Source organism: Acartia tonsa, chromosome 11 (genome assembly GCF_053477335.1).
Source record: "Acartia tonsa isolate MP-2025a chromosome 11, ASM5347733v1, whole genome shotgun sequence".
Taxonomy (NCBI): domain Eukaryota; kingdom Metazoa; phylum Arthropoda; class Copepoda; order Calanoida; family Acartiidae; genus Acartia; species Acartia tonsa.
The window spans coordinates 24,786,415-24,799,712 of record NC_137270.1 but is presented as its reverse complement, the minus strand read 5'-3'; the positions used below and the strand labels follow the sequence as shown (position 1 = coordinate 24,799,712).

The 13,298-nt window shown below is 31.5% G+C and overlaps 1 protein-coding gene and 1 long non-coding RNA gene across 4 annotated transcripts in view; one reads left to right on the top strand and one right to left on the bottom strand.

Annotated features, from left to right (window-relative positions):
* Nucleotides 1-3,732: 3,732 nt before the first annotated feature.
* On the top strand, nucleotides 3,733-6,317 carry LOC145332583 (uncharacterized). Its single transcript, XR_013884216.1, has 5 exons — nucleotides 3,733-3,801; nucleotides 4,130-4,180; nucleotides 4,956-5,007; nucleotides 5,907-5,971; nucleotides 6,225-6,317. It is a non-coding gene; the product is annotated as an uncharacterized LOC145332583 (long non-coding RNA).
* A 4,374-nt stretch (nucleotides 6,318-10,691) lies between these two features.
* Nucleotides 10,692-13,298, bottom strand: part of Rh50 (Rhesus blood group-associated glycoprotein Rh50) — a 47,985-nt gene continuing 45,378 nt past the window's right edge. For all 3 annotated transcript variants that reach the window (XM_080176461.1, XM_080176463.1, XM_080176462.1), the window contains one exon: nucleotides 10,692-12,217. In XM_080176461.1, coding sequence (XP_080032587.1) covers nucleotides 12,124-12,217 — 94 coding nt within the window. In that variant the 3' untranslated portion in view covers nucleotides 10,692-12,123. The remainder of the gene's footprint in view (nucleotides 12,218-13,298) is intronic.

Below are 13,298 nucleotides of genomic sequence, written 5' to 3'. Positions count from 1 at the left end.
TTTTGGTACTTAATGACTGACAAACATACCGAGATAGACAGAGAAAGACAAACAGACAGACAAAGAAAGGGAAACATCCTATTTCTTTTGAAAATAATACACAGGGATCTAAAGGGATACGACAATGGCCGATAAATTGATGTACATCCCCAAAGATGATACACAAAATTACCCCCAACGTTGCAACGTTTGAACACTTAACTTAGTGGATAAAAAAATCAAAATTAATTAGAGTATCGAAAGTTGTCAAACAATAAGAAAACGTTATTATAAAACTTTGGGGACCAGTGTAATAAACAGCTGTCTCTCTGAATGAATAGTACGTCAAGATTAAATAAGTTTTCATGCACGATTTATGAATTATCTTTAATTTTTACACCAAATATGATTAGTAGTTTCTCAAATTTCATTAATAAAACATCAATAGTTACAACATATTTCATACATTTATTGTCATAGTAAAACAATTTTTATGAGTGAAGTAGTGTAGCTCCTCTTTAACTAGTGTATATTCGTTGTGTACAATAAGAAAGAAATCTACTTTTGTATTTAAAACTAGTGGCTGCGCTCATAGCATCTAGAAGCTCTGTATTCGAAGGAATAAGGAAAGTCTAACAAAAATATAAACATTAAATAGCCTAAAACCTTCCAGGGACCTATAGGACTCTTTTTATAAGATAGGGAACTCAATCGGTTCAGTAGTTATCGAAATCTTAAGCTACAATAAAAAAACCTTACTACTTTATATAATACTAGCGGCTTCGCCCCTAGCCTCTAGGGGCTTTGCCCCAAGAGGTGATAAAAAATTTAGGTGAAATTCGTAAAATGACCAAGGAAATCTTCTGCATAAAAAAAGGACCAAGGAAATCTTCTGCAAAAAAAAGGACCAAGGAAATCTTCTGCAAAAAAAAAAAAAAAAAATTGGGGGGGAAATTTTCATTTTTGGGGGGGTTGGGGGTGTCCCACCCCTCAAAAAAATAGCTTAAACCCTCCACAGGACCAGTAGGTATATTCCCTGAAGAGTAGAATCCGATCGGTTTAGTGGTTGCCGAGATCTTAAGCTTCAGACGGAGGGACGTACAGACATCAAGCTACTTTGTATTATAGACAAGAATTAAATCTAAATAATAAAATAGTCTAAACCATCTCAGTATTAGAGAACTAAATCTGTTCAGCAGTTATTGATCTCTAAAGCTTCAGACTTAAAAATCTTACTAAACCCCGAACCACTTCATTATGCAATCTACATTTTCCTGGATATTTTGTCTACGGTAGACCATAAGTGTACAGCTTTACAGTACATTGTTTCTATTTGTTAAAGCAACACGTATGATAAAAGAAAAAGATTCTGTTTAAAGTAAAATGCTTATATTTCAATCAAAATCTAAATATATTTTTGTATTTTTTACCGATCCACTTCATTATGCAAATCAAAAGAAAATCAATGAGAAAACGTTTGTTTTGCCCTTTTCTCCACTTTTAAAAATTAATTCTGATAAAATAACAATTTTTTAAGGGATTTATGCATTAATTATAATGAAAAACAGTTTAAGGTAGATTTTATTGATTTTTCTAAATAAGAAATAATTGAAAAAAAGAAATTCTATCCCTATCACTTTAGAGGACAGCTGCTGACCCCCAGTCTTATGGATGAAGCTAAATACATGTAAAAAATAAAAATTTGCCTGAAAAGTATACAAAAATGTTTTTTGATGTGTTAAAATAATCCATTTTAAAATCTTGATTTTGAGGATGATGGCCTTTTATATGCTCTTACTGGTGGTGATGGTGAGCTAAATGTTATCAAACTTGAAGAAAACTTATATATTGAACTATGGTCCAATTTTTGTAGTCATAGCAGCCTCCAGCCAAGCAATAATAAAAAAGAAAAAATTGCAATTTTAATTACTAAAATTCATAAAGTAAATAATGTAGATTTTAGATAATGGTTATATTTCATGTTGAGAGGCTCCACTGGAGGCTGCTATGACTACAAAAAATGGTACATAGGTTAATAGACAAGTTGTTGTAATGGTCATGTACTTAGATAACATTTAGCTCATTTAGTAAGAGCATCTTAAAGGCCATCATCCTCAAAATCAAGATTTTAAAATGGATTTTTTTAACACATCAAAAAACATTTTTGTATACTTTTCAAGGTAATTTTTATCTTTAACATGTATTTAGCTTCATCCATAAGACTGGGGGGTCAGCAGCTGTCCTCTAAAGTGATAAGGATAGAATTTCTTTTTTCAATTATTTCTTATTTAGAAAAATCATTAAAATCTACCTGAAACTGTTTTTCATTTTTCAAAAGAATCTTTTTCTTTTATCATACGTGTTGCTTTAACAAATAGAAACAATGTACTGTAAAGCTGTACACTTATGGACTACCTTAGACAAAATATCCAGGAAAATGTAGATTGCATAATGAAGTGGTTCGGGGTTTATATTACATTAAAGATAGGTTGGAAAAAAATAGAAGTGTATAAACTTTTCCACTAATAACTTTTATCTACAGAGCTGGATCTTTAAATGTGTAGTCGTTGCCGTAGCCGTGGCCATAGGTACAGCCACTAACCTAATACTGATCATTAAATCAAATTGGCTACGCGTGGCCACGACTATAAGCGATCTTTAAATCAAAGCACTTTTTGAATTTTCAGTATAAATAAGAAGAAAAAAATAATAATAATAAACATTTAAAAATCCATGTTTTATTTGCAGCACTGGCAGTGGCTACGGCTACGACTATGGATACGAGTACAGCCACGACTACGGCTACGGTTTTTTTTGTAGACCTCTTATTTTTTAAGTAATTTAAGTTTAAAAAAAAAAAATTAAGTCGATTTTAAGGTACTAAAATGCAACAAAAAAAAGAAAGAAAATGGCCATTATGAACAAAAATAGTAAGATCTTTAATTTGACACCTTACTTTTTCAATTCTGTCAGGTAATTATTGAAAAAATCGATTTTTTTAAACCCACGAGAATAAAAACTTTGAACTTAATTTTATTATTTCAAAGGTAAAAAAATATGGGTTCATATATACCTTTAGAATCAGAAAAATATTACGAATTCATTGTAAGCAAAATTGAAAAAAAAAGTTTACAATATAGTATATAAACTACAATAAAAGGAATTATATGAAAATATCATATTATATTGTACAGGCAACGTCTTAATTCTTGAATTGAGTATAAAAATGGGAAGGGGGTAAAGAGGGGGTAAAGAGGGGGTAAAAAAGGGAAGACGATAGTGTTGCCTGAACAAAAAATACAATTGGCCATTTGTTTAATTTTTTATTTTTTTACTTTTTTTCAATTTTGCTTACAATGGATTCGTAATATTTTTCTGATTCTAAAGGTATATATGAACCCATGTTTTTTATGTCTGTTTGAGAAAATATTTAGGTCTAAAGTTTTTATTAAACCGAGGTTAAAAAAATAGATTTTTTCAATAATTACTCAACAGAATTTTAAAAGTAAGGTGTCAAATTAAAGATCTTACTATTTTTGTTCTTACTGGCCATTTTCTTCTTTTATTTTGTTGCGTTTTAGTACCTTAAAACCGACTTAATTATTTTTTTAAAAAACTTAAATTACTTAAAAAATAAGAGGTCTACAAAAAAACCGATTGCATATCTGAATTCTATGAAAAATTTTACATCTACTACTTACTAAAAGAACCGGCTAGCTATAAAAAAAAAGTTGATACACCTTCTTTAGAAATATAATAATGTTAACCAGAGGAGTGATTATTATATTAATGGTAATAAATGTAGAAAGTTTTAAATTAAAGGTAAAGTTGACTGATAAATATGATGTCTATTGATGTTTGTACCGAGAAATCTCACTAACTGCTAAAACTTCATTTTTCGTAGAGAAGTATAAATATATATAGTATACATTAAGATATTTTTTTTCTTCTCTTTTTGAACTCAAATTGAAAATGGTGGGTCGACCTCACTTCCTCTTTGAAATGCCCCTATAGGCCCCTAGGGGCGTAACTGCAAGTCATTAATAAAATTAAATTTTATTTAAACATTTTAATTTTCTTTTATTGAAAATGTTATGTTTTTTAATGGCAATATTACCACTGGAATTGTTTTAATGTAAATAAATTTTAGATGGAAGGAAATTTGTTTGACACTGGTTCGAATCTAAACATTATACCACAGGAATATTTAGAAATTAAAGGGGACTATGTAAGAATGAGAGCAAGTGATGAATATTTAGAAATTAAAGGGGACTATGTAAGAATGAAAGCAAGTGATGGTAAGCACCTTCCAGCTCTGTAATGGAAGGCATTTATTTGGTATATATTAAGCTATATAAGTTGGAAAGAATTTTAATGTATATAAATAGATTTGACATCTGCAAATTTTAAGGATTTTTTTAAAAATTCGTTTTTGTATAATTCTTTATCTAAAAGCGCAAATACAATTTAAATTAATTAATTTTGACATCTGTGATTGGTGGGTTGAAAACAATCTGCGCTCTGATTGGAGAAGCTTAAGTGTCGTACATCATTCAACCAATTAGAGCTCAGATAGTTTCCAATCCCCCTATCCTATTGGTCAAAATTAATTAACTTAAATTGTATTTGCAATATAATATTTATTGATTTTTAGAAAAAGTACCAATTGGTAACTTTCTTTCATACTGGTACCCAAAGTTTTATAAACACCTTCTCGCAATCTTTGTTTTAATAACTTTGAGTAATTTTATCAAATCTTGATTAGTAAATTCAATCTAGCAGTCTCCAAACTTTTCAACCAATAATTCTTGTTTACAGTAGGGGTAATTTGTTTACTATCATTCGGGGAATATACAATAATTTTGCGTTCATTGTCTTATCCTTTAAGATCATTGGTATTTAAGAATTGGTAATTTTTCGTGAAGATTTGATATGAAATATTTCAATTAATGAATTTCTAATAAATTAATTATTAGAGTGAAAATGATTTATTTAATGATCAACTAGCCAATCCAATATCAAACCTAGGTAATTCTACAAATAACCTGGGCATTTGTGTCCATAATTAGCGCAGCGTGACAACTTTGTTGAAAAGTAACAAAGGGGGAGGTAAGTTGTGCTAAAATGCGTAAAGGTGTGAGTTTTAAGGCTTAAAAACAGTAGTAGAACGATAATATTCACTAAATATGTGTATTCCTTATTGAAAATAACTAAATTCTTTTTTAAGTTAACATAAATTTTGTATTTAAGCCTTAAAACTCACACTTTTCCGGAATTTTAGCACAATCTACCTACCCAAATATGTAAAAATCACGAAACCTAGTAAACTTTAACACTTTATGACGGAGTGACATACAGACATGTCTTAGATATCCTGCTCTACTAATAAGTAATAAGTATGAAACATAACAAATTTGGGGTATAGTCCCTTTCGTGGAAACGCACCTTAAGGGGCGATTCTTCGTATTTTTCACAGTAGCTTTTCTCTTATTTCTAGCCCCTGTGGGGGGCTCTAACCCTACAGTGCCAATTACATACCCCTGTGGGGCAATCACATGACCAAATATAACCTAACCTAACCTAAAATAACTTATAAAAAGTCATTTTAAAAATACGACAAATTGCACCTTAAGGGGCGTTGCCACGAAAGGAACTATTCCCCAAATTTGTTTTTGGGATAATATTAAAATCACCCCTTTTCACTTCCAAGTCCCCCCCCCCCTTATACGTCCTTTCAGTTCTCCAATAAAGTAAAACTCGTAGCTGGCCAAAATAACAATACCCCCCTTTACCTCATACCCTCCCCTTCTATTTGATGAACGAACTAACCAATAAATGAGTTCCATGTTAGCAACCTAAATTGACGAAAATTTTTCTAGGTATATCCTATATCCATTAAAAAAAAATTGTTCAAATTTTGCTTTAAGAAAGATTGAGCCCAGAGAAAGAAAAATTGGATGACAAATTTGAGATTGAAACATGTGGTCCTGGGGTTAGTTTTGTTTATTGTAAGGCTACTTTGTAAGTCTTGTTGTCAGTAGGTCTATAATACATTTAAATGGACAATATTTTATATTTATATCCACCCTCATTTGTGAAAAGATATAAAAAAAAGCTTTAAACCACCCCTTAAAAACTGAAAATAGAATAGTTAAAAAATATCACAGGACTTGCGCGAAGCTTCAGACAAAAAATTCTAAATATATAAAATCATTTTTAATATTTTTTATCATAAAATATTTTAGGATGAGGAATATTGAAATGTTGATCTGATATTCTTTCGTGGTTTAAAATTCTATTTATAATAAAATGTACAATAATATTCATTAGTTATTAAAATTTATATAAACACTTCACTAAACCTTTTTATAACCGAAGCTTTTCTATAATTCCTTCCTCTTTTCGCTAATTTAAGCATGTTAAAAATGTCCTATCGATTTCAAATTTTGAATTGTAATTCTTGTAATAGTTAGGTACCAGAATATCTGTGCGTCCATTTTAAAATATTCATTTTTAACCTTTTTTGCCGGGAATCTTTTTTATGAGATATAATTATGCGATTGATCTGATCCTTTAAATAATGATTCCTAGGAAAACAAAGTACAATGTTATAAGCAAAGCATCTCTATAATCAAGTAGTAAAAATGTAAGTATGTCTTTAACACTATCCTGTATTTGAGCAGTTTTTCAACAAATTTACTTACAATTCTGTTTTGAATTTTTTTACATTTATATCCCTATTAGGGTTGGGCCGGATATCCGGTTTGGCCGGTTATCCGGCCGGATATCCGGCCATTTTCAATATCCGGCCGGATACCGGATATTGAAACTATCCGGTAACATGATATCCGGCTGATTTTTGACGCCGGATATCCGGTTATCCGGCCAGATATCCAGTAAATTGCCGGATATCGAACGTTGGCCAGATATCCGGCCCAACCCTAATCCCTATTATTCAGTTCTGACACTCAACAAGTCTTAATGTTTATATTTGTTCCACCGTTTCAGAGCTTCGCTTTTTATGGATGTTGTCATTTTTGTTATTTCAACTTTTTAAGATACTTAAAAATAAAAATAAAATTAGATGGTTTATTCATTATCATGCAAATTAGATGTTTAACTATTCACTTGTTAAAAGCGAAGATTTTCTAAAATTAGAATTGTCCTAACCGTTTTAAACTTTATATAATGATTCCTCTAACAGTTGGGTAACATTTAGAAAGCGTAGCAACCCTTTACTTGTATCCAGAAAGCCTTTTTTGACAACAATTTGTCCAACCAATAATACTCACTGTTAGTAGTGCGGCAGTGTAGGCCAACCAATAATACTCACTGTTAGTAGTGCGGCAGTGTAGGACAACCAATAATACTCACTGTTAGTAGTGCGGCAGTGTAGGACAACCAATAATACTCACTGTTAGTAGTGCGGCAGTGTAGGCCAACCAATAATACTCACTGTTAGTAGTGCGGCAGTGTAGGACAACCAATAATACTCACTGTTAGTAGTGCGGCAGTGTAGGACAACCAATAATACTCACTGTCAGTAGTGCGGCAGTGTAGACCAACCAATAATACTCACTTTTAGTAGTGCGGCAGTGTAGGCCAACCAATAATACTCACTGTGAGTCGTGCAGCAGTGTAGGACAACCAAGAATACTCAATGTGAGTCGTGCGGCAGTGTAGGACAACCAATAATACTCACTGTTAGTAGCTATGCTTCAAATTTTGAGAATGTCCCTTCAGTTATGACAGCTGTTATGGATGATGTCATCCTTGTTTTGCATATACATACAAGATCAGCTGAAAATGGATTCCTATTCGAGCCCTAAATTCCTAAAGTGTACAGCATATTTACCCAATTATTGCAGTCCCTATTTTCAGCGACTCCGGTCAAATGGAAAAGCGATTTAATGTATAAACGATTGACACATTATACATTAAAAATTTAAATTTTTCAAATTTAGATTTTTTAAAAAGTTTGAAGCTTTTTTAGCTAGTAGCAAATATTGAGATAGGACGCGGAAGCTATGCACACTTTCGGAAACTAAATTCAGTTCATCACATACAAGTAAAAATCAGGCTGTTTATTCACTGCTTCTTAGTATACCATTAAAAACTCATCAATTATATAAACAGTGTACAGTACAAAATACTTCCCAATAAAAAATGGTGTCAAAATTATAACAGTTATTAGTATTATTATGTCGGTTATGAATATTTTTCATTTATGCCGTGTACATAATAAATCTTTAAATGTGTATCATTGAAAATTTTGCAATATTTTTGAATCACTAATGCGAAATGCTAATTTGTGGAAGGATGTGGACACTTAAAAATCCGGTTTATCCACATTCTTGCAACAAAAAATGCAAAATTAAATGGACTGATGCTTCGCCAAATTTTTATGCAAATATTTTTAAAGCAATTCCCCTAAAAGTGCCTTGTCGAGCACCGAACCCGCGCCCCCACCTACCTATTGAAATAAAAAAAGGGGGGAGGAGGGATTTTTCGTGTGTTTGTTTATTAAATTACTAGCGGCTACGCCCCCAGAGGCCTCTAGGGGCACTTGAAAGTTGAATTTGTTAACCCCTTTTTTATTTGAGATTTTAAAAGAAAAGTAAAAAAAAACTTTTTTCAGAGGGGTAAGTAATTTTTTTCTAGGGGCGAATTCTCTTGGGAGGGTGGTGGTAATATCCTCCCAAAACGTTATAAACCTTCCTAAGACCTATGAGAAGCTGCACTTTTAAGAAGAGCCATATTGGTTTGTTGGTTGGCGAGATCCTTCGGATAAGACAAACTGATAGTGATCCTGTTACTTCTATTATACAGGGCTTGGACACCGCCCCCCCCCCCCCCTTTAGAGGTTAAAAATAGTAAAAACTACCCGCTTTCCTATTTTAAAAATAGTATTTTTCAATATATTTTAATGAAAAGGGAGTTGGGGAGGGGGGGGGGGTCTTAACAAGCACTTTGAGAGAAAGTAACTTTTTTATAATGAGGACATTTCCGTACTTTTTACAATTAATTCGCCGTTTTTTGTCTTGAAATGTGTTAGATAGTTGTCAGGGCCATCAACAGCAATTTATAACAGGCGTAACTTTATAGCAAAGGTTGTGCAATCGAGGGGTTATTATTGCCAAAATTAGCCAAGGTTATTTTCCGAAATGATAATAATTCCAAATTTTTTATCAAAATTTATTCATCTCAATTAATATTTTTTTAAATGGCAAAATAGTTTTTATTGTGATGTAATATCTCTTTAAAGCAGAGATCTAAAGGAATAAGGTGATAATCGATATTAATAAATTTATGCAACATGGGGGACAGTGGTAACCTTCCTAAAATGGTTAGAATCCTTCCTAGGATATTTGAGAAGCTACACTGTAAAGGAGAACCAAATCGGTTCAGCAGTTAGAGAGATTCTTTGGTACAAACAGACAGACACATAGATATCTTGTCACTTTTATAAAATTAAATGTTTGAATACACATAAAAAATGTAAAACGCCCCCTGTAATCTTTTTTTTGCTGAGTTTTAAATTACATGCTTTGTTTTTAGTTGCGAAGCTACTCTATAATTCACTATGTCCGTCCGTCCGTCCGCCAGTCAGTCAGTCAGTCAGTCCGTCCGTAACGCTATGGGGGAAACGTGATTTTCTCGGCTCCTATTCAAGATAGACAGCTGAAATATTTAGTGAAGACTCATATGACATATGCCCATCTAATCTATACATTGTTTTGTCCGTCTGTCTGTTAATTGGGGTGCTAGATCGATTCCTAGATTTTTACGTTTTTGTAATTTTCTCGATTCCTGTTCAAGATAAATGGCTGGAATTTTCAGGGATAAATATATTTAGATTTTACATATTTCGATTAAGTTTTATTTAGATGCCTTTATTGGTTGGGGTGCTAGATCGATTCCTAGATTTTTAAGTTTTCATGATTTTTTCAATCCCTATACAAGATAGACAGTTGAAATTTTCAGGGATTGAACAAGTTTACTTTATACATAATTCCACCTATTTTTATTAAGATACCTTTATTGGTTAGGGTGCTAGATCGATTCCTAGTTTTTCAAGTTTTTGTGATTTTCTCAACTCCTGTTCAAGATAAACGGTTGGATTTTTTAGTGATTAATTAAGTCAACATTCTTCATATTTTGACCAAGTTTTTTAAAGACTTACTTTTTTTGGGGTGCTAAATCGAATTTTAGATTTTAACGTTTTTTCTTATTAGCTTAATGCTTCAAAAAAACATTATACAATATACATTTTAAAAGGTTTCGTGATTTTTGTTAATGAAGTTTTATATTACATACTCTATAGATCATTTCCAGTTGTCTATTTATAGTTTTTGAGCTTCGCTACTTATGGATGTTGTCATCCTTGTTTTTATATAATTTGGGTATGGCACGCCATCCTTTTAAAATTATGTATCTAAATGGATATATAATATAAGTGGATATTATGAGAGGGGAAGATTTTTCATCAATTTAGATTGCTATCATGTAACCTTTTCATTGGTCAGTTCGTTCAACCCTTATTTTTTCTTGGGATGACTTCTCTTTGGAGGGTTGAAATACCCTCCCCAAAACAGTTGTACACCTTCCCTGAACCTATGAGAACCTTCACTGGAAAGGAGAAACTTTTTGGTTCAGTGGTTAGCGAGATCATTCGATACAAATAAGGATTTAATATAAGGTTAATAAAAATGTAACTTTTGTATACTTTATTTCACATAAACTCATATAACATTTAACACAATAGTTATTTATTTTTTTAGTTTTTTTCATGATTAAAATATTATTTTTATAATGGTTGGTAGGTTTAAGCTCAACAATATTTACATAGGAATTTAAAAAATTTAGACGATTTTTTAAATTTAGGGAAAAAAGGTGGATGAATTGTTATTTATCGCATCGTATTATAGACAGCTTTCCGCGGTTATTGAAATGAAAAAGGGTCCGAAGGCTCGGGTTAGCAAAAATGCTATTCACTTTATGATTTTTATTTTAATATTCGTAGAAAATGGTATGTAATACGATGATATGCGTGATTTTTTTTCAGTATCGCTGACAACCGGTTCTAATCCAGCGGATATTAATCGGTTTCGAAACAAGACTGGAAAAAATGATTAAAAAATCAGTCATAAAAAATGAATATTTACAGTGGTGTGCGTAGTAGAATTTCATTTTTACTTTACTACATAGTTATCTATTATACAGAAATAAACAAATATCTTTATTAAATATTACAGAGTGGCTTCGCAACTGATTAATATCCGTTGGATTAAAACCAGTTCTCAGCCTCAACTGAAAAATCATGAATCGTGTCGTAGTATGGAAAATAAAAAATATATTAGTTATTTATCGCATCGTATTATAGACATCTAACCATGTTAAGTAAAATTAAAGATTAATTCCAGTTTTGTTAGCCCCGAAGGACTTAAGGACCAAGCTAAATCGTATTAATATTATGACTTTGTTTCATTATTCGTAGAAACACAATACATGATTTTTCAGTATGACTTAGAACCAGTTTTATCCAGCGGATATTAATCGGTTCGAAGCCATACTGGAATTAAGCTGTCCGCAGAAAGTTGTTTATAGTACAATGCGATAAATAATTATTAATTCATTTGATTTTTAACAGTTACATGTTACATACATACATTCAATCAATTATATTTTGTTTAATCAAACAAATAAAAAAAATCATATGGCACAAACAGAATGGTAATCAGACCAATTAATATAATTGTTTACAAGTTTTACGATTTTAAATTCTTGCTTTTAATTTTATAATGGATTTAGAATACGTGGATATTATGACAGGGGAACTTTTTTCGTCAATTTAGGTTGCTAATATAGTATTCAGATGTTGGTCCATGGTCATGGAAGGGGATCGGGAATTTTCAAAAGAGGGGGGGGGGGTTCATTATATTAGCCAGCTAGGAAAAATATTTTATTAGGGTATGCGAGAATCTCTCACAATATTTACATATTCTATATCCATATGTTTAAGCCTAATTTAAGACATTTTTTATAGTGATTTTTTTCTTATGGCATTTTATTTGATATTCTCTAGATTTTATAAATTTTTAATGTGCGTCATTTTCGATGGCGCCAATTAATTTTGCGCATTTTTTAAGCCGTCTCTTCTTCTTCAACGTGGAAGTAGCCATTGTCATCATAGAGGTCGCTATAGGACAGACCAAATTTGGAGGACACACGGTTTTCTCTGAAAAAAATTAATGTTTAATTTCAAAATTACAATAGTTATGATCATAAAACTTCAATAAGAACATTGTGTTTGTCTAAAAAGAGGTACCCGCCCCCCCTTCATCAAGAGATGGGGGGGGGGGGGGGGGAGGCATTCTAAAATTTTAGTAAAGATTACCTCCCGGCCCTTACAAAAAATAAAAGGCTGGGGGGGTGGGGGGTCTATTTCAAAATATTCAAAAGCCTTGTTCAAGAAAGACAAACGACGACATATGTAAATTCTAGGTCGATTTAAAGATATTTTGTGTCGACCTTTTTTTCAGAGTTTTTAAATTGAACTGGAATAAAAAATTTGCCTTTGAAATATTTTTTATTAAATCTTTTTTTGGAGTGGATACAAAACGGCGAAAAACATAACGGCGAATGTTACAAAACGGCGAAATTACAAACAGGCGAATGTTACAAAACTGCGAAATTGCAAAACAGCGAATGTTACAAAACGGCGAAAAAACGGCGAAAAAAAATAATATACTTTATAATATAATATAAAAAAAATCTACAATAAAAATAAAAAATATGTTCCAATTTTTAAATGAAAATCATCCAATTTTTATTTAATTTTATATATAAAGAATATCGAACCACTCTATCTACTCAGTTTCTACTGGGCATGCCACCAATCCTAACCCATTAAGGAAGGACAGAAGGACAGAGAGGCTGGATATGTTGAAGTTGTCCCTCAAGAGTTATAAGAGAGCAAACATGAAAGAGTTCCTATTTGGAAACCGTGACACTGTTTTTGTATTTTTTTTGTTTTTGAACACATAAATTGTTCATTTATTTAATTTATAATTTGTTTTCTCTTTGTTTGAATAATAAATTAAAGAAATACCTACATAGTTATATTTTTTTGTAATTGCGCCGTTTTGTAACATTCGCCTTTTTGTATTTTCGCCGTTTTGTTATTCGCCGCGTTGTATCCACTTTTTTTTTATGAAAATCGTCTACTGAATTATTCTCCTAACTTAAATGTTAAATATACCAATCTAAAAATTTTCTATTGTTCTGTACTTTCAAATAATCAATTTAAAAGTTTTGAA